The following is a 27,861-nucleotide window of genomic DNA, read 5'->3' as shown; positions in this document are numbered from 1 at the left end:
GTTTCTGCAATTATCCTCTTATTCTTAAGTTATTTTGCACTTTTATGTTTTCTGTTCATTCAGCAGTAAGTTTAAAGTAAATCCTTTATTACCCTTATCTTCTTTTCCAGACTTTAGGTTTTCCTTAGATAAACTACTTTATTTTCCTGTACATTCTTTCCTTCACTTACTCCAGGTTGATGTCTCAGAACATAGATACTATCAACTATTACTGTGGAGTTTGGGTTACTTTTATTTTCTTTTTTTGGGGGCGGGAGGGGGAGCTTCCATGCATCCATGAAGTATTTTATGAAAACTGTATTAAATGTGTTCATCTTACTAAGTGCTTAACTTAGCTTCATATAATAGTTTTATCTTAACTTGATCTTGGTTTGAATGCAGTATTTCGTTGCTCAAATTCTTGATGAAGTATGCTTGTGCTTGCTGAAATTTAAATATTCAGTTGCATTTTGGTTTACTATAGTTATTGTTTTGTAGTTGGTTTTACTCAGTGCAATAAACTTCCTCCTAAAGCAGCCTAACTGTCATCTTATTTTCTTGGAGGTCTCATTGATTACGACTGATATTGGGTGATGTATTCTATAAAACATGTGAACGATGAAGATTATCTTTGTGTTTAGAAATGAGTAGCCATATGACAACACACTTTCAGTGCAAGACCCATCTAATAAGAATGGGGTTTCAGCTAGATGATCATCTTGGTAGGTGACTGTTGACAGAAGTTTGATTTATTTTGTGTGTGTTTGTTTGTTTTTTGTAGGTTTTTTTATATATTTTTTCCTGGTGCTTTCTCTGGTGGGCGATATAAGTAATATGTTGCTTTAGGACTTCAAATGTTTAGCAACATTGATTTGTTCTGCAAGTAGTTCTTTCCTACTGAGAAAAACCATATTGATTTACAGAATATTTTCTAATTTTGGATGTAGTCTCTGTCGTTATATCAAATAAAGGAGTAGATAATTAAATAATGTCATCTCATTTGTTTTCGGTGAAGTTGATATAATAGTTACTAGTTAGATTTATTAATCGTGACCGATACTTTAAATACAGTAACCTGTTTAATGGATTTCCACTGATGAACTATTGCCATACCACCATTCAAGCCTTGCAACTGAGTACAGGTGTATATTTGGCTTTCACCTGAAACAAAACCCAAAGCATTTGCCATCAACAGTGACACTTTGCATTTCAGACGTCTTCCTCCAAAGGCTTTCGTGGTTACATGGTTTTATCCAGCCCTATATTTAATAATACCTAGTGTATACCATATAGCCTATTTCTTTGAGTCTTTCTGCATAAGAGATTATAAAGTGCTGAAACAATGAACTGTTTCTGCTAAAATTCATGTGGTGAAGAAACTGAGTTCTTGAAGTATAGTGATTAAATATCTTTCTGCCTCACAAACAAGATGACAGAATGCTGTTGCATTCCATTTCCAGTTTGTCTGTTATTCTTCCTTTTTTTTTCTTTTGTCCTCACAGACAAGGAGTGAATCAGGAACCACTAGTGAGGTTTTGAATATTGCAAGAATATGATAATTAAACTGATGTTATGCATCTTACAAGTTTTTTGAGTATTCTAGTGAAAGAAGAGTTGGAATCCCAGAAAAAAGAAATGTTGGGATGTCAAGCAATAGTTTAGAATCTTTTTTTTAGAAGAAAAATAAAAGTATGCACTAAATGCTGATTTATCCCAGGTTAAGATAATATTTTTACTAAGTAACAAATGAGATTTCTGGAATAACTAACTGGACTTTGGAAATCTTTATTAAAATAAAGCCTCTTTTAACCTAGTACTTTTTGTTTGGCATTTCTAAAAGTATGTTAGCTACAAAACTAATATTTACCTGACTGCACTTTTTGTGCTAAACTATGCTATGTACTTTTTTTGCAAAAACTTTGTAAAAGAGGATTAGGCATGTGTATAAAGAAATTTCCTGCAGTGTAAGGTAATTCTTTTGTACGATAAAGATTCAGGAGGGAATTTTCTGTGGGACACGTCTCATGCTTTAACCATCTGCAGTATTTTTCTGTCTGAAATACCTAATAGACAACACTTATGACCATTGATTGATATAGCAGTTGCTTTTCTTCTACTTTTTGTCATCTTCACTTTTTTGATGATCATAGATTTTGTCGTCAAGCAGAATTAAAATGTTTAGTTCTTTTTTCTTATTGCGAACAGTTTGTCTGTCTTTGCCAAATATTTTCCTTTATCTCCTTAATTTTTTGGACAAGCAGAAACACTTACCAAATACTGTTATCTCCATTCATGTTTGCAGTAACTTTTTTCTCTCTGAATTTTATACTTCAAAACTTGGTCAATTGCATATTCTTTAGAATACATCTCACCTTCCATTTAGACATTCACTCTGCTGTATCAATCTGTCCAAGGACTCTTATGCAAATATATGTTTAATTATGTTATTACCTGTCTTTATTCCTGTTACCGCACTGACGGTTTGTATTTTCCTTGTATTCCACTGCTGATGACGAGCTCGTTGCTGGTTTTTGTCCTTCTGTCTTCCACATATAAACAAATTTTCTGCTTTTTTTTTTTAATTTAAATTTTCTTCTCTCCCTTACTCTTCAGCTGGTAAAAGTTCCTTATCTTAGTTGCGTGAAATTCTTTAAAGGCTGGTCTCTTTCAAAATTGCATTGTACAAAGAAGTGGTCCTGTCTGTGTGGAATTCTCAATCACTTCTTTCAAAGACCGAGGCCTATAGCCCTCAGTGTATTTATCAGCACTGTTCTCGTGTCCTTATACTAAAACCCTGACAGCCTCCTTGCCTCGTTTTTTTTTCTCATAGTTCTGTGAAATACTGGACAATTTCCTGCCAGAAGTTGAAGAGTGTTTCATATTTACTTGCACATAGTTATATTGTCCCCTCTTCTAGCTATTATTTGGTCATTTCAAGTTTCAGCTTCCTTTTGACTTCAAGGGTTTTGTCTGGGTGGCACAGCACAGTGTCTGTCTTAAGCATTGATGACTATAGGTCCAGTTATAGCTGAGGGAGAAACCAATATGCATATCTGTTTTAGCTGTGTATTTATTTCTTTATTGTGGTGGGGCTTCTTTTTTGTTTGTTTGTGGGTTTGTTTTGTTTTCCCCTTGTGTGGCTTTCCAGGAGCAGCAGAGCCCTTCTCTGGCTGTGTGAGCTAAGCTAACATCTAACATTGCTTCAGTTCCGCTCCATTAGAGTATGTTTTTCCTTTGTACTCCAGGCACTGACAGTGTTCTGACATGAGTCCAATGTTGACTCACCTGGGGACAGCCTTGCTTTTCTTATCTCTTGCTTAGGACATCTCAAGCCCCCATTTGGCTGCCAAGTGAAGATTCTGATAACTTCAGAAAAAATAATGTTTGCTTAGATATCCTCTTGAGAGAAACTTAAAAGGAGACACTCCACCATGGGTAATCTTAAGTATAAAGAATAGTTAAAATAAATGGATTTGGACCATGGAGCTGCTTTCACAGGAAAAGAACTTATAGATGACAAAATAGAAGAAAAATATAGTTATGTTGAAGAAAGCAGAAACTAGAAGTTTCTAGAGGAGCTGGTTTATTGGGAAATGTGATTATACAGTAGTTTTTCAACAAGAACTCTTCTGAACCCTTTTAAATGACAGTCTATCTTGTAAATAGATAGGAAGTCCTAGTTATATGCTATTCTGAGTTGTGGTTAATAGTTGTGTAAAACTTTTAAAAAATAAGAACAAAAAGAAGTAATGAAGATCACTTATTCAAATACAGGTTAATTAAGAATGGTCCAATAATACAGTGGTATTAATTTCAGACAAGCAAGTTTAGAGCCTTTTAAGAAATACAGTGTGAGAAAATAAATAGGATGTCCTTATTTGACAGACTGCTGGAGAGCTGAGAAATAAACCACTCTTCATTATAATTGTTTTTAATAAAACTAGAATAGATATGTGTGAGTCAACATTTGTTAGTTCTTTTTGAATGTAAAATATTCAAGTACTAAAGATCATCTCCTATTTTTGTTCATTTGTATTAATTAGATCAGAGTCTGAGGTTTTTTTCTGAGATATTAAAATTGTAAGGGTCATGAAGCAACAGATAAGGGCATCTTATTACTTGCTTGTTTGAAGTAAACTTTCTGAATTTTCTTCTAAGTTGAAGGATAAATACAAAAGAGAAGTTTACAGTAACCCAAAGCTTTTAAGTTTTAAACTTGCATGGAAAGATGAACATAGAGAAAAAACTATATGTGAAGTCTTGTGGAGAAGCAAGAGTGATTTTTACTTGCACAGTTTTGACGTAAATTGATTTCTACCTGCTAAACCTGTTACAGATTTAATTCACTTGTGCTGTCGTACCCACATTCTTCTGGGCAGCGCCATGTGTGTTTCCACATAGTCTGGCCAGGGTCGCTGATGTGCAGCACAGCAGACAAGGGACCATCTCAAACCCGTATTATGTCTCTGTGGTGGTTCTTGATTGATGACAGCAAGCTTTTTTTTGACAGATCTTTTGCGTGGTCACAAGTCATCAGTTGCCGTGAGGTTGTCTTTGTCTCAATCTCCTGACTTCAGCTTCTTGAAAATTTTGGCCAGGTTTCCCTGGCCTACAACTTCCCCCTAGAGGAAGCTGTAGACTGTGTTGAAGTCACCCCTCAGCCTTCTCTAGGCTGATCAGCCAAAGTGACTTCAGATGCTCCTCATAAGTCTTGCCCTCAAGACTTTTCACCATCTTGTTCGCTTTCCTCTTGACACACTCTAACACTTTGTCCTTTTTATCCTGTGGTGCCCAGAATTGCATGCAGTGCTCCAGGTGAGGCCACACCAGTGTAGAGCAGAGCGGGACAATCACCTCCCTTGCCCAGCTGGCAATGCTGTGCTTGATGCACCCCAGGACATGGTTGGCCCTCTTGGCTGCCAGGGCACAACTGTTGGCTCATGTTCAACTTGGCACTGCAACCTGCTGGGAATGGTGTCCTGAGAAGAAATACAGCTCATTCTGTTGACCATTATGCTGCTGTGTATTTTGCATGCTTACATTTCTATTCACACTAACCTTAATCTTTCTGGTAAAAAATGATAGAGCAGGAAAAGATCACATTGACCTAACGATGTAACCAGAGTGTAAAGGGCTTTTGTGAATGTCTATCCTGCAGACAGGAAGTGCCACTGAGAAAAGAAGACGTTGAACTCTTTTTACACACTTCTAAAAATCTGTTCAGCAAGGAACATGCACTTGAAAAAGAACTTGTTGACAAACAACTCTCCTTTTTATTTGTGGAGTAAATATGGTGTTTGAAAGAACAGATGAGGACCGGGTGGCCTCCTGTGCCCCTAGGGAGAAACTGGTGTGCTCTGCTCGCTCCCTGAAATGCCTGCACACCAATGCGCGCAGCATGGGGAATAAGCAGGAGGAGTTAGAATCCTGTGTTCGGTCGGGAGATTATGATCTGGTGGCAATTACGGAAACGTGGTGGGACAGTTCACATGACTGGAATGTGGTCATGGATGGCTACGCCCTTTTCAGGAAAGACAGGCCAGCCAGGCGTGGTGGTGGAGTTGCTCTCTATGTGAGAGAGCAACTGCAATGTACTAAATTCTGCCCAGGAGCGGATGAGGAACGAGTCGAGAGTGTATGGGTCAGGATCAAGGGACAGGCTGGCAGGGGTGATACTGTTGTAGGTGTCTATTACAGGCCACCAGATCAGACTGAGGAAGTTGATGAGGCCTTCTATGCACAGCTGAGAGTGGCCTCACAGTCACAGGCCCTGGTTGTTGTGGGTGATTTTAACTTCCCTGATGTTTGCTGGAAGGACCATTCAGCCAGCCAGCCACAGTCCAGGAGGTTCCTCCAGTGCATTGATGATAACTTCCTCATGCAGATGGTGGAGGAGCCGACCAGGAGAGGTACACTGCTGGATCTCATCCTCACTGACAAAGAGGGTCTGGTCGAAGCAGTAAAGATCGAGGGCTGCCTGGGTTGCAGTGACCACGAGATGGTGGAGTTCAGCATCTCGTGTGGCAGGAACAGAATAGCAAGTAGAATTGCAACCCTGGACTTTGGCAGGGCTAATTTCGGCCTTTTCAAGCAATTGCTGGGGGAAATCCCATGGGCAAGACTGCTTGAAGGAAAAGGGGCCCAAGAGAGCTGGATTGCATTCAGAGATTGCTTCTTCCATGTTCAGGATGAGAGCATCCCCACACGTAGGAAGTCGAGGAAGGGAGCCAGAAGGCCTGCGTGGTTGAATAGGGATCTGTTGGGTATGCTCAAGCAGAAGAGGCGAGTTTACAGGTCATGGAAGCAGGGACTGGCCACTTGGGAGGAATATAAGGCTGCTGTTAGAGGATGCAGGAAGGCAGCTAGGGTAGCCAAGGCCTCCTTAGAATTACAGCTGGCGAGAGGGGTCAAGGACAGCAAGAAGAACTTTTTCAAATACATAGCAGATAAAACTAATACCAGAGGCAATGTAGGCCCACTGATGAATGAGGTGGGTGCCCTGGTGGCAGAAGACACAGAGAAGGCAGAATTGCTGAATGCCTTCTTTGTCTCTGTCTACTCTGCTGGAGGCTGTCCTGGGGAACCCTGTACCTCTGAGACCCCGGATGAAGCCAGGTTAATGGAGGAGTTTGCTTTAGTCGATGAGGACTGGGTTAGGGAACAATTAAATAGTCTGGACATCCATAAATCCATGGGTCTAGATGGGATGCATCCGCGGGTGCTGAGGGAGCTGGCTGAAGTCATTGCTAGACCGCTATCCATCATTTTTGCCAAGTCTTGGGAAACGGGAGAGGTGCCCAAGGATTGGAGGAAAGCAAATGTCACTCCAGTCTTTAAAAAGGGCAAGAAGGAGGACCCGGGTAATTATAGACCGGTCAGCCTCACCTCTGTCCCTGGGAAAGCAATGGAACAGCTTATCCTTGGTGTCATCTCAAGGCACATCAGGGATAAGAGGGTCATAAGGGGCAGTCAGCATGGCTTTACCAAGGGTAAGTCATGCTTGACCAACCTCATAGCCTTTTATGAGAATGTAACAAGGTGGATGGATGATGGCAGAGCGGTGGATGTGGTCTACCTTGACTTCAGTAAAGCCTTTGACACAGTCCCTCACAGCATCCTCACAGCTAAATTGAGGGGGTGTGGTCTCGACAATAGAGTAGTGAGGTGGGTTGCAAACTGGCTTAAAGAGAGAAACCAGAGAGTGGTGGTCAATGGTGCGGAGTCCAGTTGGAGGCCAGTATCTAGTGGAGTGCCTCAGGGGTCAGTACTGGGGCCAATATTATTCAATATATTCATTAATGATTTAGACGAGGGAATTGAGTGTACTATCAGCAAGTTTGCTGATGACACTAAGCTGGGAGGAGTGGCTGACATGCCAGAAGGCTGTGCTGCCATCCAGCGGGACCTGGACAGGCTGGAGAGTTGTGCGGGGGATAACCTGATGGAATTTAACAAGGGAAAGTGTAGAGTCCTGCATCTGGGCAGGAACAATCCCAAGTTCCAGTATAGGTTGAGGAATGACCTATTAGAGAGCAGTGTAGGGGAAAGGGACCTGGGGGTCCTGGTGGACAACAGGATGACCATGAGCCAGCACTGTGCCCTTGTGGCCAGGAAGGCTAATGGCATCCTTGGGTGTATTAGAAGGGGGGTGGTCAGTAGGTCGAGAGAGGTCCTCCTTCCCCTCTACTCCGCCCTGGTGAGACCCCATCTGGAATATTGTGTCCAGTTCTGGGCCCCTCAGTTCAAGAAGGACAGGGAACTGCTGGAGAGGGTCCAGCGTAGGGCAACAAAGATGATTAAGGGAGTGGAGCATCTCCCTTATGAAGAAAGGCTGAGGGAGCTGGGTCTCTTTAGTTTGGAGAAGAGGAGACTGAGGGGTGACCTTATTAATGTTTATAAATATATAAAGGGTGAGTGCCATGAGGACAGAGTCAGGCTCTTCTCAGTGGCAAACAATGATAGGACAAGGGGCAATGGGATCAAGCTGGAACACAAGAGGTTCCACTTAAATTTGAGAAAGAACTTCTTCTCAGTGAGGGTAACAGAGCACTGGAACAGGCTACCCAGGGAGGTTGTGGAGTCTCCTTCCCTGGAGACATTCAAAGCCCTCCTGGACACATTCCTGTGCGACCTCACCTAGGCGTTCCTGCTCCAGCAGGGGGATTGGACTTGATGATCTTTTGAGGTCCCTTCCAATCCCAAACAAACATACTGTGAACAGGAGAATGAGAATTGTACCTCCTAATTGTTTCAGATATGTTCTCATAATTTATATTTCAAACTATACTTTTTGCAGGAGGTGGTTGGAAATACTATGGTGGGTTTTTTTTTGTGTCAGAAGCATCATAATTCAGTTTCCAGTAGCCATCCTCTTGTTACACTGCTCTGTTGTAACTGACCCTTGAATAATTTCCTTTTTTGTGCTGAGTACCTCTTTTTACTAAAGGTTTTTAACAAGTACAGGTTGCTTAATGAGGGTGAAAAATATTTTTGGAACATCGGTGACTCAAGATTTAAATGGCAGTGATTGTAGAGTTGAAGTCCGCGGTTAACAGAGCAATTCTGATAAAGAACAGTGAATTGTAGTGGATTGTCAGTCAGACATGAGTCAGTTGTGCCGTTATTTTGCAACCAACAAATGCACATTAAACTGAAATGTAGAAGTGCAAACATAGCCTGTAGAACTTCTGAATTTTCCTCTATTCACCACTGCTCAAGTCCCAGCTAGAATATTACATTTTTTTGGATGTGTTTAGTACATCAGTTATAAATGTGTGGACCAAGACAGAAACTCCAGAGATGACTAATGATGATAGCTATAGGAATATGTGATAGGAAGAAATATTATTTGTAAGTTCTTTAACTTAAGACCAAGAATATTCTTTCAGAATATGTGTAGGAAAAATGGAAAAAGGAAAGGAATAGTTTATCCTAAATAGGGATGGATGATATGGCAGTATGTAGTAGGCTTATACTTTTGACAAAAAAGATACAGGTGGGATAATGGAAATATTTTTCTAATAGTGAGAATAACAAAACAATGGAATTAACTGACTAGATAGACTATAGAGGTTGTAATCAGACATCTTTTTGAGCTGGCACCTTTTTTGGGTGACATGAATATCTGATTCTCCCATAGGAAAGCAGAATGGAGTGCAGAATGTTTTCCAGCTTATTCCAGATGCACACTAACCAAAATATCCAAACACAGTCTTGCTTTAAATAGCTTATGGCATATAAACATTGCCGTTAGTATGATGTGACTACTTAATTGCATATTTTTAAGAATATCTTTCTGATGAAAAGAAACATTTTGTACCTAGGATATCATATGACAAATCTCAGTGGTAGCCTAGGTCATAGCACAATTATCTGATCTCTGCCTTTACTAAGCAAGCCACCTGGAAATTTATCTCAAACTGGTAAGGTAGATTTTATTAAGGGACTAATGGTAAGGAATCAGTAACACAGAATAATATCCTGGTTTTTGAGTTGTGCTTATCTCGGGTTTTGTCCACACAAGCTATGATTTTAGATTTAAAAAAAAAAAAAAAAAAGAGAAATTCTGGAATGATGAAGATTTTCTTAGTTTGTCTGCATTGCTGTTTTATGCTGAAAATGCTTGAGGCAAATGGTGGGTGGATTTTTTTTTTCATACTCTTTGATATATTTGTATTTAAGAGGAAACAAAATAATGGTTGATTAAAATAGCTTGTTGCAGGTGATGATTCAGAGAATCTGCATAGCTTTTACATTTTGTATGAGGCCCTGAGATCCTTCATTCTTTTTGATCTATAAGTGTTGCTTTGTGTATGCAATTCTTCATGTCCTTGGTGGCCTTTCCTTTTTTTGTAATAAATTAATTCAGATAATAATAGTGACAAAAACCATCCAAATTCAGTTCTCATCATTTTTATGTCGGTTTTGAATATTATTTAATATTTCAAAAGCAACTTTCTGAACCATTTTGTATCCCACTATTTTTAGCAGCTGTGGGGATGGTAAATCACTGAGTGACATTTTAAGGCTGTGTCTGTATTAATCAACAAAAAGTGCCTGAGAACTTTTTGGACATTAAACTGCAATTGTCCATAATGCTAATTTGTTAGTAGACATGGGTATGCTTTTGGCCTGTGCAGAATTGTGCTTTGCCAAGCAATTTCTGAGCACAGTTTGTGAGGCAGCAAGAACCGAATGAGCTGAGCATCCAGTCAGATAGTTGAGATCTCAAGAACAAGACAGAATCAGATAGGTTTATTAAGTCAAGCTATAATGGTTACAAAGCACATCTTCCCTGTATTGTCATGAGGAAGACAGAGCAGCACATCATAGGAAAACTGGCTACGAGCATATTCCAGCTGTTTAGAACTTGGATGTCTACCAGGCATCCCTGCACCTCTCAGGCCTGACATGTCAGTATGCTTTTGGAGGAACAGAGGTACATTGCAATGTTTGGTCCCATATCACGTACCTCCAGGTTTTTGCCCCCACCCTGCCCAAGTTATTTTGGGGTACAATTTATATACGTGAGCGCCAGAATACTAAAAAAATAATTGATTCTTTAGAGAGTTGCAGGGTGTTGTGTAGGCTTTCTTGCTGCTCCAGCCAAGAATGTTGTGTAACTATAGTTCCCCACCAGCACACAACTACCTCTCCCCATTCTCTTGCCCACACAACAGTATTAAAGCTTCAGGCTTATCCATGCCAACATACATTAACAACCTGTTGCACCAGGAACTGTTCCCAAAAGTACTTCTCCTTTGGTTATGCTGCATTGAGGGAGCTGAATCCAGTAATAAGCATGTAGACTCTTCCGTGTCTGTAATGCTTAGTGATGTAAGATAGTCCTAGATATATTTAATTTGGTAATATGGTTTTAAATCTGTAAGTACAATTCATTTTTTTAAAAAATCATAATTTTAATGGTTTTTATAAACACTTTTAATGTAAAAAGTTGCTACTGCTTGCCAGGATGCTATTAGTGGACATTTGACCTTGGTTGTAGGCAACCAAATTAGCCATCTCACAGCTGAGAATAGTGTCTCAAGAGCCACATGTGATAGATAGCTCCTGCTTTATTTTCTTCAAACTTGAGGTATTCGGAAATAGGTCCCCATACTGTCCAGGAGTGAAAGAAAAAGAAACAGATTTTTCCTTGATCACTTTTATTTACTCCAAGATAAAATTGAGAGAATTATGAAATATTGTTTCAGAAATAATTAGTGTCCAAACCTTGTGAAATACAGTGACAGCAAACCCAAATAGAATTTGGCAAGCAATCCTTATGTGGCTTCGCAGCTTCTTCATTGATGGATATGTTTTAATGAGCTCGTACCAGAGAAAAAGATTTCACTAGAGTAAATTGAAGATTAGAGTGAGGCCTGATGAAGGCTAGTTTGTCTTAAATAATTCAGGAGACACTTAAAATGATCAATTCCATATTCAGCTGATGGTTTCACCTGTATGTCCTCATTGAGGATAACTCAGAATGTATAAAAGTTTTTCATTGTTGTCTGGGAAGTATCATACTATCACTATGTCTGTTGGGGTGTACTCTACCTTTCCTAATCCTCGATGCTTGGACACAGCCATACCCCAGGACATTTCAGTTTATTTAAAATCCTGAAATGGTGAGGTGCATCTGTGCTGTGAGATATTTTGGTTGCGTTAATTTCTGCCTGTGAACCTTTACTACTTCTGTTGTTTTCTATAAGTCACATGTATCTGCTGCTCTGCCTTGTCAGTGTTCTCCATCAGTAATTCCAGCCTTTGCAGGAGTGTTGCCAAAGATTAACTTTCTGCTATAACTGTGACAGTTAAAAAATCTTCATTACATATTGCAGTCAAGTTACTTATGTTGTTTAGAGGGATAATATCCTTAATTCTTCTACTGTTGGCGTCTTTCAAAGCTTGGACCTGTATAGGGAGGAGAACCAGGCTCCAGACATATCTTCTAAAACTGATCATCATGATCTGCACTGATCTGAGTGTTTGCTGTTACCATTTGGTTGAATCGGATTATGTTATTTTGTCTGTATCACTGAAAGATTGTGATGCTGAATCATAGAGGAATGGTCCTCTAAAAGATTCAGTACCAGCAGGTCTCACTCTTATCCTTGTTCGGTTCTGGTGAAACTCTTTTGGGTAGGTAATCTAAACAATAGGTTAAAAAAGTCTTATTATTGTCTGATGTTAAGTCAGATGGCTGAAAGTGGTTGGTTATTGTTTCTTCTGGCACACATAGGGTATCTCAGTTTTCTTCCTGTCAGATATCTCTACACAATTTCAGATCAATAAGGTTGTTTGTCTGAAGAGTCCTTGCTTCTGCCTCCAGTGATTCACTTTGCAGATTCCTTTAAATTTCTGTCCTGAAGCTGACTTGATGCTTTTATTTCACCAAAAATGTAAGCAGTCCTCTAGTATTCACATTGTGATTTGAACATCTTAAGAAAAAGGTTTCTGTTTTGAGTAAAGACCATGATTAGTACATGATCCTGCCATTTTGACTCTCAGCACCTTCAAGGGTTTCTTGGAATTCAACCACCTAAATAAAGTGCAGCATCCAAATGACTGGCTAATGTAGGGCAGCTCTGCTGGAAGAATCTTGCTGCTACTCAGTACCTCTTAGGTCCCTGGAGCTTGAAATGACTCTACAGACATTTCACCTGTTCCAGCTTCAGATTTTAGAGCTCAGTGGAGCTCCTATGGAGCCCAAGTGCTTTAGGATTTACTTTCCCTGTGATCATTTTGTAGAACTGGGAAACTCTCACCAAGATATGCAGTCTGTCCTCCACAGCTTTCACTTATGTGACACTTCATGTCAAGACTATTTTTGCCACAGTTTATCCATTTGGTTTGATCTTATATTCTTCTAGTTTATATTTCTCAGTGACTTCTGACCTTGACTTTCTGTCTGAAATAGAAGTTTTATGAAGGATTTTTATCTATATTAAACTCTTGACTTGGTTTCCCGTGAGGAAAGCTTTTCAGTCTAGTGGCGACTGCTCCAGATGCACCTTTTAATGAAAATAGCTTTTCTGACATCTGTTAGGTCTGCTAAAAATAGAAGAATTTGGGAAATTCAGACCCTCCCACTTTTTAATATTTACTTTTTAGGAAAATACTGTTGTGCAAATTCAACTTGGATAAACAAAAGCTGTCTCTGCCTTCCATTCTGGTCAAGATGTCACTAAATCTAATTGTATTTTTTTGGATAAGAAAAAAAAATCACCTTTCTTTTCGTAGTAGAACATACCTATCTGTGAATTTCAGTATGAAGACTGTAAACTTGGGATTGTTTTCACAGCTGTGTTGTAGTCCCCATTGGCAATATGGTTTATTTCATCAAACAGGTTACTTGTGGAGTATTCAAAAGGAATCCCCCTGTTTCTGAGGTCTGCAGACTGGCCTTGCCGGTCCATCCTTGTTGGACATAATGCCATCAGAAACATAACACTCTTTACTAGTGTGGTCTGTGGACTTTACTCGTGCTGCAGTGATGAAAACCCACACATTTTCCACAGGGAATTATGCCCTTCCAGTTTACTCTTTTAGTTGCCTTGGCTGGAACTGATATTTTATTTTTTGGATTGGAACACTTCCAGGTGGTCTGACAGCCTTGGCACTCTTGGTCCTTTCAGGAAGGTATATTGTGAAACTACAACCCTTGCAGTGTTTTTCTCTACAAGTTTCTGCAAGAATGAATCACATTCAGTGAACAAAATGTAATGTCAGTGTAACTTCTGTTCCTTTATTTGATATCAACAAAGCAGACAGTGGAAGCACAAGTTTACCAGATAGCACACTCTTGCAGGTACCTTCTGATATATACTGTATTTGAGAGAAAAGTCTCTTTTTGCTGGTGGATAAAGGACTGTGAGAGCTACTACCAGATAGCTCAACTCAGTTGTCAATTCCCATTTGGACTTGCACGTAGTAAGTATATCCTTGTGGACTACTACTTGAAAAACAGAACAGTTTGTTACCTACCCATGCACTGACTTCTCTGATGTGTGTAGTGCACTCACTCTTTAGCTTTCTATTTCAACTTGCCTTTTCAGTTATTCAGATTGTCTGCTTTCAGGATTCCACTAGAAGGACACAAATAGACATGTGCTTATATGCTGAGTATAAAAAAGTACAGGGCGTGAACATAAGCCTGTCAACATCACAACACTTAAATTCTTAGCATCACCTGTGATAAGGTATATGGATTTTACAGTTCGAATATATTTGTAGACTACATGTCACAAAGAAAGCCATATATTGCTGAGGGAACTCTATCTCCTCCCTTCTCAATCACTGAGTCAGCAAACAGGTAAACAAATAGTACCCACAACATATGTTGTACGTGACCTAAGGATTTCAGAGTGTTTGAAAAAACAGTAATTAAAAAGCACAGCAGCATTTCTGTTGTGCTTCTGGCATGTGCTTCTGTTTGAGTTTTTAGATTACGTATTTCTGCATCCATCCTTAAGACTTACATACAGAACTTCTTAACTTGTTGTAATTCAACTGGTTCTGGCGAAAACTTTGCATCTTTCATCTTTGTGCAACGCATCTTTGTGATCTAAAGTATCTAAGCATTTCAATTTCAAGAATCTTCCTGTCTGAGAAGCTGAGTAAATAAATGATGCATCGTCTGCTGCTTCTGTTGTTTCTTGAGTTTGGTACCATTTAAAATCAATGTAATTTACACTCTGTCAGTTCCCATGGTTTGATTTTGATGATCGTCTCTATTGCAACCTGAGTCGGGACAAATATTAAAAATCTGGATAATTTCTGAGGTGTTTTGTGTTATTTCTCATCTCAGTTTTTTTCCTGAATGGAGAAAAAAGAAACTTTAAGAATATTATTCTCAATATGCTGAGAAGTTGTAGTACACATGTAAATGGAGAAGATAAATTGTTTGAGGTAAAAGAGTTAATACTGATTCTTCCTGATGCAGCTAAGAGACTTTGTGACATTTGCCTCTGCCCGGTACCTTAATATTCTTTTAGGTATTTATTCCTAAATTAAGTGTGAAGTTGTAGAGCACTTTAGGTGGGTTTAAGTTATTTCCATTTTACTGTGAAAAGTCATAGTTAAATTCAAGTCCCATTATTCTTACTTACTTTCCCTTAAGTAAGAATTGTACTAAACTATTGGATACTATTTAGTGTGTGATGAGTACAGAATATCTGCATACAGTCAATACTGAGCTAACGTTCAAACAATACACATTATAGTGTTTTACTTTAGGACCAGGCTGGAGTCAATCTGTGGACTACAGCTCCATAGTGGAGTTGGTTTTTCAACCGGAGTTTCATCTGCAAGACAACCTGTTTGTGGGTTCTGCTCTGTTATGCAAAGCAAAGTGTGGTTAGTGAAAAGGATTACTTATTTTAATTCAAGATTTCTTATCTGAACTAAAATGCAAATGGAAGGTTTACTTCATTTGGTTTGCACTGCCAAGCTGGCATTGCAGAAGTGGCTGAGTAGCATACCATGTTAACTCTACCCGATTTGGTTTTCTGCTACTGTAACAATAAAACCAATATAACAGATTGTAAATTCCATCCTCTTCTGCTTCAGCATGAAACCCTTTGGATTAGGCAGCCTTCAGTATCAGTTTAGGAAAACTTGTTTGACTTCACAGTGAAATGGATGAAGAGTGTCACCATTATCCTTTTCACTGAGTCTATTGTGGGATAATCAGCACCAAACAACTTGTGAACATTGCACTGTCAGGGCTATTTTCGCATTGATAGACTAGATACCTGCTGAGAAATACTCTGTAAAACCTTAGGTATCACTGTGGTTTGGAGTGGGATACTTCCAATTTAAAACCAAACTTTTAAGGCCACTAAGTGAAGCCTATGAATTTGTAGGATAAGTGTCAATATTATTGCTTCCTTTCTTGCATTGAGAAGTACTGATAGTTGGAAACCATAACATGTGGGGTTTTTATTAAAAACAGAACACAGAAACAAACAACAACAACCCCCTAGTTTAGGATTTCAGGAATTGTCAAGGTATTATTGACTTGAACCTTGCTTTGAGAAGGAAGGATAAAAGAATGGGGAAGATGATCTTCATGAATCAATCAAATTGGTGAGAAAACAGGGATGGGGAAAAGTGAAGGAAGAAGATCATGGAAGAATTTCAGACTAGCGTTTCTCACATGCAAACAGAACCACAGAGCAGGGAGGAAAAAAAACCCCAAAACATGATTTCTGCTGTGGAAGAAGGTAAAAACAAGGAACATATTATCCCTGGTAGGAAGAAGACAAGCAAGAATGGAAGACTGAAAGCTTCTGGGATTATATGTGATGCCAAACCTAAAAAATGTTAGATTTCTGTGACAGAGTTAGAAGGATAAGTAGTACATTGGAAACTTGGGTGGTGGGGGAGTTTAATTTATTGAATGCATTCGATGTTCCTTGATTTAAAGAAGCAATAAAATCTTGAGTCCTGTTGTTTGGGTGTAGTAAATAATGTGCAAAGTATCTCTGGGGTGGGAAATCAGTGACCTAAGTTATATGGGAAGATTGAAACTTGTGTTGAAGATCCCTGACCGCTAAACCATGGAAAAAGCCAGGTCTTCGGCTTATGATCTACAGAGGCTACTGTTTTCCTGGGAGCATTCTACTATGCCTAAATTACTGTATGAGGTTCAGGATTATAGTGGGCTATGAATAAAGCTATATATTAATATACACTATATTAAGTGTTTCATAGGTGAGATTTTTCAAAACTGTTATTTTCATGCAAGTTTATAGTAAGCTCTTATTGAAATCAGCTGTTAAATATTCGCACCAGTAAATTAGATTTGCCTTGTTTTGGTACATCCAGAGTTATACAAAATTTGTGAACTACTTTTATTACTTTGCAACTACTGGGTTATAAACTTGGATTAGTTCTATAGGATTTGGTATATGAGTTGACAGATGTGATATATGATGACACTTTATCTTCTATTGCTTACACATACTAGTTATTGGGAAAGGATGGGGACAGTTCATATTAACCACAAGATGGGATTTCAGTTGCTTACCCAAGTGTCTCTCATTCATTCGTTCATTTGCTATCAGTTATAGCAGATATATTGCTTTTTCAAGCCTGTCACACCAATAAATCATTACAGATTGTATGCATTTGTACAGTGCCAAAGTGTAGCATGAATTTTAAAGGAAATCTTCTATTTTCTTTTCAATCAGATGAGCAACGTGAAAAGACTACAGCCACGGCTTAGTGCTATTCTTTTTAAGCTTCAGTTTGAGGAGCAGGTGAACAACATCAGACCTGACATCATGGCTGTCAGTGCTGCCTGTGAAGAGATAAAGAAGAGTAAAAGCTTTAGCAAGCTACTGGAACTAGTACTGTTAATGGGAAACTACATGAATGCAGGTTCTCGGAATGCACAGACCTTTGGATATAATCTCAGCTCCCTATGTAAAGTGAGTTTTGAAATGTCCATGTTAAGCATTACATTCACTTTTTCATTTGTTATGCTACTTAAATATATGGTTTTGATGATTTTCCTACAGGTTTTTATTTTGTTTTGTTTTGTAATTCTTAGCATTAGTTGATGGTTTGAACAATACAGTTAATCTGTGTACAGTCATCTTGAGACTGGCATGCATTTAAACTTTTTGCAGATTCCATATTGAGGGAATAATAATAATTAAAAACCAAACCAACAAAACAAAACGAACACCCAAAGAAACCATCTAAATGTGGTTATGAAAGGACCATACCACTGTGATCATAGTAGTTTTGTAGTCTTACATGTCCAAGTCCTTCTAAGACTGTCACATTTTAGTCTGTTTTAATACAGTTTTGTTTTTCCTTTTACACACATTTTCTTCTTATCTGATTCTCTTTTGTTGCTGCTCAATTTCATCAGTGTCCTGTTTCTTCTAGTTCTTACATTTTTGCTTTTATATGAGGTATATACAAAAAGACACATATAATTTCCTGAGTGTTGAATTATAATTGATTGTTATCCTAATTGCCTTCCCTTTGTTTAGTGTTGTGTTGTTTTTTTCTGTGCCCTCTGGAAGGTCACTGCAAAATCTTCACAGATTACACATGTGTGATAGTCCTTATCAGAAAGGAATAATTTGGAAGTTTGTGTGTGCTCTTTGTCTTCTCTCAGCTTCTCTATCTTTTTACACAATGGAGAAAATAAAATAGGTTAGATTTATGTTCTGTAAAATCACCTTTACTCTGCCATGTTTCACATTCTTTCACAATGGTTCTTGAGTTTTTAATGCAATACCTGTAACTTAAATATTCATAGACAATAAGCTATACCTTCCCTATTCTAAAGTAAACATTTAAACATGCTTTAGCCACCTAGAGAAATATAGCATAGATGAAATTATTGAGTTAAATGTACAATTTGTTGAGAAACATTCAGAAGAAAGATACTAATGATTTTCTCTCCCATTAGGTACATTTATTTCTTATGTATGATTTTACAAGGTCTGGTTATATTCTCTGTATTTTTAATTCACAAAGCAACAAAAAAGCAATATATTTATGAAAACGATGTGAAGGTAATTGTTACAGGCACTTTGCAGAATAGGATCAAAATTCAAAAATTATTTTGGAAACATAATTTAAGATCTAGAAGATGAAAATTTTGAAGACTACTATGAAGTACTACACATAGGAAAGGGAACTGACATACACAGATAATTAAACCAGGCTATAAGTCCTGGCTAACGCTACAAGGCTCTGATAATCTAGGATCTCATAGCTGCTTAGATTTGCATGCTTACAGGTTTTTTAACTTTACAGGAGGTTACAACATTCTTTTGCAAAGGAAAAAAAAATCTCTTTCTAGTGGACCTGCTATGTATGATAAAGATGGTGATTATCTACTGGTTATTTGGTGCTGGTAAGGGTCTGACAAGTGAAGTCTTGCCTGAATTACTGCAGAAAACATATAGACTGGTGAGAATCAGGCTGGCAGTAACAAGTAACACTTCTAAAGTGATGAAAAATAATTTGGGTGTATTTAGTTTAGAAAAGAAATGAGAGTAACATGAGGAGGACATAGCAGTGTCCTTTTGTTATTAATTTAATATAAAGAAGTCATTTGAACATTTGTTTTCTATGTAGCTAGGGAAGGAGATGGAATAATTGGCTTTGCTTGTAACAAAACAAGTTTGCTGAGAAGTTAAGCAAGCTTTCTACCTGAAAAATAGTTAAGAACTTGGTAGTGAAGAAGGCTATAGAAAGTTTTTGAAATTCAGGTGTACTAATAATTCTCCAAGAGTATCCGTGAGGCCAAATTAAGAGCTAAAATACGTAATATTTTGAACACGGTATTTAGTTAACTAGTTGGGAAGTGTGTACATGTTTCTTAGAATCATGGAACAGTTCAGGTGGGAAGGAATGTCAGTAGGCATCTAGTCTAACCTGCTCAAGAGAAACGCTCATCACTACCAATAGTCTGTGTGTGAAGTAGATAGAAAGCTATAAGGACCAAAAAAGGCAATTTACTCTCTATTATTAAAATGCTTAGTACAGTGTAATTTTGACATTGTGTCATGTTATGTTATTAGAAGTGATGATACTGGTTTACTCCTTTCAGGACTTCATTCAGTTTTGTACTCAATATGTTCCATTCGCGTAAGAAATGTGCAAGTAAAAAACCGAAATTCCAATGACAAAGATTTCATATATATATTTGGTTTGGCATCACTTCATGCTAGTTTATAAATACTAGACCATGGTGCTTAAAAACCTCTCCAGGGAGAAAATAATGTCACCTTCATTGTTGTTGGATATGAGCACAGTGATATCCCCACCCATGGCAACAAGCTTGGACTAGCTGGTCTTTAAAGGTCTCTTTCAAGCCAAAAAACATTCTATGATTAGGAAAGAAATACCAACTGTTATAGATTTTGCTGGGAGGCAGAGCGTTTATGTCCACCTTAGAGACTGTCTGTAAAAATTCAGATCTCTGCCTCTAGATATCCCAGGAAAAGTGCAATCTACAGTCGACTACTTGTTCTTTCGGAGATTGATAGATTTTCAGAGAGAATCACAGCAAGTTTGCATTTACTCTCCTGTGTGTATCAGGGTACTAGTTACCAGTTCCTAATTTACCTCATCCAATTGTGGCCTCATTTAGGAAGCCCGTGAGTGCCCCAGGCCTTCACTGGTTATGAAACTGTGTCTTACACAGACAGCTCACTTTGTCTGGAAACACAGAGGTAAAACGATGTATGTGCAGTTTTGGGGATTTTCCTAACTCTGTGTAGTGTCTTGGTTAATGCTTAATCTCCTCTGTTCTGAGAATAATGAACTTGTTCAGCTAGTAAAAATGTTATTATTAAACTAGAAAAAAACCCACCACCAAAAGCAATATTCCTTCAAGGCCCAAAACTACAAAGTTGCAAATTGCAGACTGCTTAGTTGTCTGCACAGCAGTTTTCAGTAGAGGTTCTGAAAACTTAAGAAATTTGCAGTGTCTTCTGTCCTTCAAAGGTGGTTTATGTAGTATTTGAAGAATATACAATTTATCTGCTCTTCTTCATTAATGCCCAACTATGCATAGGGAACTATATGGACTGTCCACTTTACAGAAGGCAATTCCATACCTTGTCCCCTACCTGCATCACATAGAATTGAATTGTAATAGTTGTTCTGCATCAGAGAACATATGTCCATATTCTCAGAAGAGAGATATGATATTGGTATGCTAATATTCAATCATGTATTAAATACTGATATATTAAAATTATCTGCATGTTTGTAACACTGGTTTGTTTTTAAAACTAACTTGTGTTAACTACATGTATTTTAAGCAGTGTCACATTACAGAAATTTTGTGTGATGTTTCAGTTATTGAGACATTTCTTACTGAGATTCCCAGTACAGCAGAAGGAACTTATAACACTGCATACAGTAATGACCGTAGAATATATTTTTTTGTTTATTTTTAAAATTATGTCTCACTTTACTATTAATACAGTTGTCTGAAGGAAAACTTGTACATTCTGGAAGAGGATATCATCATATTTATTAAAATAGTATGATTTTGATCTTTGAAAAGAATCACTTTTTACAGTGAAGTATGAAATAACCCCAATGATAACAACCATCCGAAGTTCTCCATCTTAATTTACATACAGTATGAAAAAAATAAAATAATATACTCTAATTTGATTTTTAAATCAGATCAATAGAATGCCCTTCGAGTGATCTCTGAGGATATTGGGAAGCACAAGAAGTATGAAAAGATATCTTTGTAAGAAACTTGCAACCGTGGGAAAAACTGTGATAATTTATATAAAGATAAATAAATGTGTATATATATTTAAATAGGGTTCAATCTTCCTTATTCAGAAGTAATCCTCATGTAGCTCTGTTTCTGGTTTTGAACCCTCTTTGGAAAGGGAGGTATTATAGTTTTCCTTTATGCCTTGTTGTAGCTACTCTTACACCACTGAGCATTGCTGATCACTTGTGTTTTTCCTGGTAACTGATCTAAAGAAGAGTCTTGAAGTTGAAACAAACTAACTGAAGTTTTCTACTTGTTCAGTGCTAGTTGTAAAGCTGCAACTGAAGATTTTTCCCCCTGGTATTCAGATGTACAAGTCCGTGTGTGGTTGTGGCAGCCCCTTAGTATGTGTGCATGCTTTGTATGTGCCTATGTATGTGTGTACTTTTTCTGTTAAATCATTTATGCAGAGGTAGTTTTTAAGTAATGAGAAAGCACTTCAATATGAGATGTTGTTTCCTATTTCTTAAAATCTCTCAGGCAATTTAGAGACTGGTTCAAACAAGAGACTGTAGCAGAAACCTATAACTGTTTGCCAATTGTTAAATGTTAGTGTTTTTACACAAGTAGCTGCAAGTTTTAAAATGGCCGAGCTTAAAATAGTTTTGTATATATAGAGGGTTCAGGAAGAAGAGTTTGAGCTTAAGAATCTTGGAAGTCAAAGTTTTTAAAGAATGAAGCCTGTGCACTACTGTTTGCCCTATTGAGATTTGATAACAACAAGAACTTGTGCAGGCTGAGGTTGTAACTTCCACTGCATAAATATCGTTGGGCTAGTGTTAGCTTCATACATAAGGAAATCATGTCATGGAGTGGACATGTACATCATATATTGTTAAATTTTGCTGATTTAGCTCTGATTTTTTAAAAATTTACTGATTTAAACTTTCATGAGTCTATTCACAGTTTTGCGAATATTCCTGTATTGCTTAGATAATGACATTTTAAAAAGAGAAATGTGTACTGGTTTTGAGCACAGAAAATATTGCATAGAATTAAAAAATAATTAATGTGATCTTTTTAGGGATTTTTAGCAAGGGGGGAAATGAAACAGCCTGTTAAGTTTTTCTTTAAAAGAGCTGTACCAGTTCAACAGTTCATTCTTACCTTTCTTGGGTTCATAATTAGTAATATATATTTATCAAAATAGTCAGAAGTAGTCTTTTTCTCAGTGTTTTAACATTTCTTTTTTTCTCTCTAGCTGAAGGACACGAAATCAGCAGATCAAAAAACAACACTGCTCCATTTTCTTGTAGAAGTGTGTGAAGAAAACTATCAGGATGTCTTGAATTTTGTTGAGGATTTTCAGCATTTAGATAAAGCTAGTAAAGGTGTGTATAACTCACTAAAAGTTTTGATTCTGAGTGTCTTTTATGTGAGATGATGCTTATTTTTTACTGAAGTTATTTTAAAAATGTACATTAATATAATAGATCAGTAATTTGAGCTGCTGTGTGTGGTCCCAAAGATATTTATTGTTTGGTTCTCCAATTTTTGCTACAGGATTTCCCACTGCATTTTTTCTAAAGTATTGTCTAGAATCATTGTGTAAAATAGATTTATTTTGAAAGCTATTTTCTGTTACCAGATCTTAAACTATTTCCAATTTTCAATTTTTTATGTGCTAAATGTAGTACTATTACTTGGTGTCGTTTAATTCAGAAAGGCTGTCATATCATCACTTTTTTTTTTCTTTTTCTAAACATGAATCAGAACAGTTTTGTCTTCCCTGTCTGTATGCTTTTCATGCAAGGGTAGTGTTGCAAGTCTGGAAAAACAAATTCTTCTTTTTATGGCTTCATCATGCAGCATAAAATATGGCAAATCTCAGTGTAAGCAGCAGCAGTCTTATTGCAGTTGATTTCTTAATTAAGAGTGCCTTCTCCATATTTTATCACAGCTTAAGTAATTTAAACTGACTAACCATGGAGTTAGAAATTGATGCCACCTCAGCTCTGTCCTACTATTGCAGGAAAAGAAGATTGCATGGGCTGTCTCAGTTAATCATTTCTTAGTTCTTGTGAGTTTGGAGAATGTCACTGTTTATCTGTATTGCTTTTTACAGTGTCACTCTTATGCCTCAATCAGTCTCCCTGCCACAAACTACAGCTTTGCAAAACCGGTGTCTGATAGAGAACTTGAGATAGCGGTCACTCACATAGAGTTCGCTTTCTGTTGGCACAGTTCTTTAAGTTTCCAATTTTAGTTGGTGCATTATAGCCACTTAAAAGTTCAAGTATTTTTAAGCAGCTGTCAGATGTGTCAAGCCCTTCGTCTAACTGTACTGATAACAGGAGTTTCTGCTGCGTATAAATTTAGTATTTTATGCATTATTTTCAGTGTTACCTGGACACTGACTTTTAAAAAAATTATTATTATTACTACTGTGTTACTGACTGTATTGTGGTTGAATTTTGTATATCAGCCAGAAGAACGAAAATGTTCATTATTAGAAGCCATTATTTTCAGTGTAGACAGTCATCTTACATGAAGCTGCTGATTGTCTTCTGGAAAACTTCCGAGATATAAACCACTGACCACTGAAAGAGTAGCTAGTAAAATTATCCGTTAGTCCTGGCTTTCTGGTTTTTTTGTGTTCTGCTTTGTTGGTGGTGTTTTTTGTTGGGTTTTTTTTGTTAGGTATCTGCCGTTGACAAATCTTTGATCTCATTCAGTATGTTGTAGGATGGAAATCAGTGACTAATTTTTCAAGCTTAAATATTGAATTTATTTCAGTGTATTATGAGATGTATTTTGCATTTCAGCTTTATTGTATGAAAAAGACAAAGGCTTAGGATGTCTTTAACAGATTAGTATATCAGTGTGATTGTTTATACTTGTTTCCTACCTGCAAAACTCCATTTTGTCTTGGAAGACTCCTCCTGCATTGGAATTTTGCAAAATCCAGCAGATCCCAAAGACTGCAGCTCCTGAGGTCTTTTTGAAAACTTTTTGTGCTTTTGCAGAAATAAATTTTTATGGAGCAAGTTGATTTATGTGCACCATTTTTTGCACAGTAAATTTTTGATTAAGTGAATATTTTTACTTCAACTTACCAAAAGGTCAGTTCAAAAAAACCTGTGAATCTGTGGTTGTGATCAGCCATGTCCAACATAATGGACTCACTTTGCCTGGTGTAACTTACTGATGTGCTGAAGAAGACAAGTTGACCAAGAATTATTCACATTGAGGTTTCTATAGTGAGCTGGGAAACACAGCAGGTATAGCAAGGTATCGTTACCACTGCTAGGGAGAGTGATAGAAGGGAAGTCATAAAAAATACTTTATCTTGCTGATCATCTAGTCAAATCTGTTTATTGCAGAAGAAATACTGGTGTATTAGAACAGAATTAGGGTATTGAGGGCGTATTCCAAGATACTGTACTTAGTGCTTAGCAAGAATAATTCATCCTGGATTTTATTTATTGGGGGCAGGCGAGACTTTCAGGGAATTTGGATCCAAAGGTTACGTCTAAGGGTAACAGGCTGCTGATATTACAGAAAGAAGAACGTCAGCCTGGGTTTTTCCTGTCATCTAATAGGAAGGTTCTCTTTACGTATGTGCTACTTTGTTGCTCGGAGTTGTTGGGTGAGGGGAAACATCATTCATTTTTGGTTTTGTATCATAGTAATATAATGTTAGATTTTTCTGTGAAAAATATAGATTGTATTTTATTCCAGTATTTTGTTTCCAAATCCTTTTCTCTGCTTTTTATGCTAGCAAAGGTGAGGGTCTTATAGAGGTGGTGGAATACCATTGACTTCATGGTTTCACCGAACTTTGTTCTCTGAAGTAATTTTAAAAAGTAATTCCCAAGAATAAATCAGCGGAGTTTGATATGAATATTTGTTTCTCCCATACCTTTGTTGCAAGCTATTTCTTTTATTGAGCTGTTTTTATTTCCTGTCTGCGTGCTTGTTTCTTCAGATACAATAATTTCACATTTTATATGCGACATAAAGTTATTTGCAAGTACCTTTTAAATCATAAATCAAAATGAACAGAAAAATTTAAGTTGAACACACTGTGTAAAAATTGAACTATACTATACATTTATTGGTTCTGGTTTAATCACCATCAAGTGATTTTTGAGTCTTCTACAAGCTTCTTAAAACAAGTTACTTAAAATATGCTTTCTTAGAATTCTTCCTTGATATGACTGTCCTTGTGTCAACCAGCCCATTTGCAGCATACCTGATATTGTTGGGTTTTGGTTTTGTTTGGTTGGTTGGTTTGTTTTGGGTTTTTTTTTGGTTTTGTTTGTTTGTTTGTTTTGGTACTAGCTCATTCTTAAAACTTCTCTCTCAAGTTATTTCTGATTAAAAATGTTGAACATTAGAATATTACTATGTTTAGCAACTCATTTTTATCCTTTTTAAAAGAAACATTCTTGCTCCTTTTGTTGTGTTAAATACTGTTCAGTAATTGTTGTACAGTAAGCTGTTAACGTAGCTTGCAAAACTTTAAAGGCAGTGACAAGGTCTATAAGTTGTATGGCTAACGTGTTTTATAGTACTTTAATTTGCATATGGTGAATGTTTTGTCATTTATAGAATAAAATACATTTTTTTCAAATATATCTATTACAAGCAAGCAGCAATGGACATGTGACCTATGCTGTTGTAGTTTACTTGAGGATTTTTTTTTTCTATTATGTGCTGAAGTTTTAGTTTCTGCTTTTGTAATACTAGAAGTAGGCTTAATTCACTGTTACAGTACATGAATTAAAGATACCTTTTTGCTTTGAAGTATAACAAATCCTGTTTTTTAAGTACTCTTAGATCAGCAGGAGAGACTTTCATTGTAGCTAATGAGCTTACTGATATGACAGTTCCTGAAGATTCATGTAATTGAAGCTGTCTCTTCTTTTAAACATAATGACTTTCCTGCTTTTCTGTTAGCATTCCAGACAAGAAATATTTTGTTAATTTAGTCCACTTTACTAATTTCTTATTTTCTGGTATTCTAATGATTTATATTGACTTGTGCAGGCTGCTGTTTTATTTGATTGGCTCTAATTTACACAGACCTTACTGGTAACAGTGTATACACTCTTCCTTTGATATTGTAATAACAATGTAAAACTGCAGGTTTTCTTTCCTTTAAAAGTCATTAACTCATTGTTGCTGTACAAGTAGCTTAACCCAAGTAACTTAACTGTTTTCTCATTTTTGAAATTTTGTTCAGGTTTTTCCATAGATAATTATTTTTTTTTAACCTAGGCACCAAATTGTAAATGTGAAATTTATTCTATACTCATTAAAAACCAGAACACTCCCACCTACAACATCTAAAAATTAGAACAGCACGAGAGAACAGTATTTTTTTCCTGCTACAAAATTTCTAAAAGTCTATGGCAAATTTCTCAGTACTATTAAATAACATACTTTGTGCTATGCATTGCTTCGGCTTTTGTTTTGTCTTAGGTTGCAAAATTCACAGGGAGTATTTTCAGATAGGATTATTGTGTTGTTTGCCTGGGTTTTTTTGTACTTTCAGAAAACATTACGAACATCATGAGCTATTCCATACTGTACTGTACTCAGTCACTACTGAAATCAACAGATGGTTTCACCATCTTGCAGATTACACAGGTTTCCAAGTTCTTATAGCAGACTCATAGTTTGGAATAGTAGCCCATTCAGAGATTTACTTTGAAAAATGTTTGTAACTAACATGGTAACAATTTTATCTTAATTATGCCTCTTTTTGAGAATTTTTTGAGAATTGGTGGCTTTTCAGAAAGAGAATAAAAAGAGTTCTTCAGAGTATTGAAAAAGGATCTGTATCCTTCTTCATTTTCAGATGTTAATTTAACTAATTCAGCTATTAGGTAGCTTCACCTACGGTATACAGTTCATCTGTGTTTTTGTTATTTTTTTTTTATATGTAGGTTTATGGAATACAATTGAAAGTAGCTATTCAGAGATTTCCAGGAATCGCAGAGAGTAATGTGACAAATGGCTCTTGTTGCAACTTTCTGGTACACACAGGCCTGTAGCTCAAAATCGAATGGTAATAGTCACAAAGTTTTCAGGAATGATCATAACAGTCAAAACACAAGGTTTATCCTCTGAGTGAAAGTCGCTCTATCACTTGTACCTGTTAGAACCTCTGGTTCTTTGGTATGTGATCCTATTGGTTGCATATCAGGACATGACCCAAGGAAGGTATCAAACTTATGTTATGCCTTAGTTTATATGGCAAGAAGCCAATGTGTGCTTTATAAGAGCTATTGAATACTCTTGTAAGTTACTCTAGAGGCATATAAGTCTCTAAGTCTATAAGTATTCCTTATATCAAGTGAAAAAATCTTAAAAGAAATGTGGACTTAATTAGAGGAATTCTATCATAGTAAAGAATTTGATTTTATGTCCCATGGAAAGTTGATATCAAAGTTGAACAAAATGAGAATTAGTCAAATTACTATATAAAAAAGAATGCAATATTTAATTTTGTAAAGGAATTTGCTCATTTGGGGAACAGTTGTACTTCTGTTTTCTAAAGATTTGCTGTTATTAGGAGTAGAAATGCCCCAGTAAAATGAGGTGATGAGACAAAATTAGCAGCTGTCATTAGAAAAGGGTTAGAAAACCACAGT

At 37.0% G+C, this 27,861-nt stretch overlaps 1 protein-coding gene across 7 annotated transcripts in view; it reads left to right on the top strand.

The window, feature by feature from the left end:
- Positions 1-27,861, top strand: part of DIAPH3 (diaphanous related formin 3) — a 226,432-nt gene that overhangs the window by 104,638 nt on the left and 93,933 nt on the right. For all 7 annotated transcript variants that reach the window (XR_011738190.1, XM_071805977.1, XM_071805982.1 and 4 more), the window contains 2 exons: positions 17,178-17,417; positions 22,461-22,590. Coding sequence is in view for 6 of the 7 variants with exons in the window: in XM_071805977.1 (XP_071662078.1) it covers positions 17,178-17,417; positions 22,461-22,590 (370 nt within the window). In the remaining variant the exon portion in view is untranslated. The remainder of the gene's footprint in view (positions 1-17,177; positions 17,418-22,460; positions 22,591-27,861) is intronic.

Source organism: Patagioenas fasciata, chromosome 1, assembly GCF_037038585.1.
Source record: "Patagioenas fasciata isolate bPatFas1 chromosome 1, bPatFas1.hap1, whole genome shotgun sequence".
Classification (NCBI taxonomy): domain Eukaryota; kingdom Metazoa; phylum Chordata; class Aves; order Columbiformes; family Columbidae; genus Patagioenas; species Patagioenas fasciata.
Note: the sequence above shows the minus strand (reverse complement) of the source record. Positions and strands in the feature narration are given on the sequence as shown.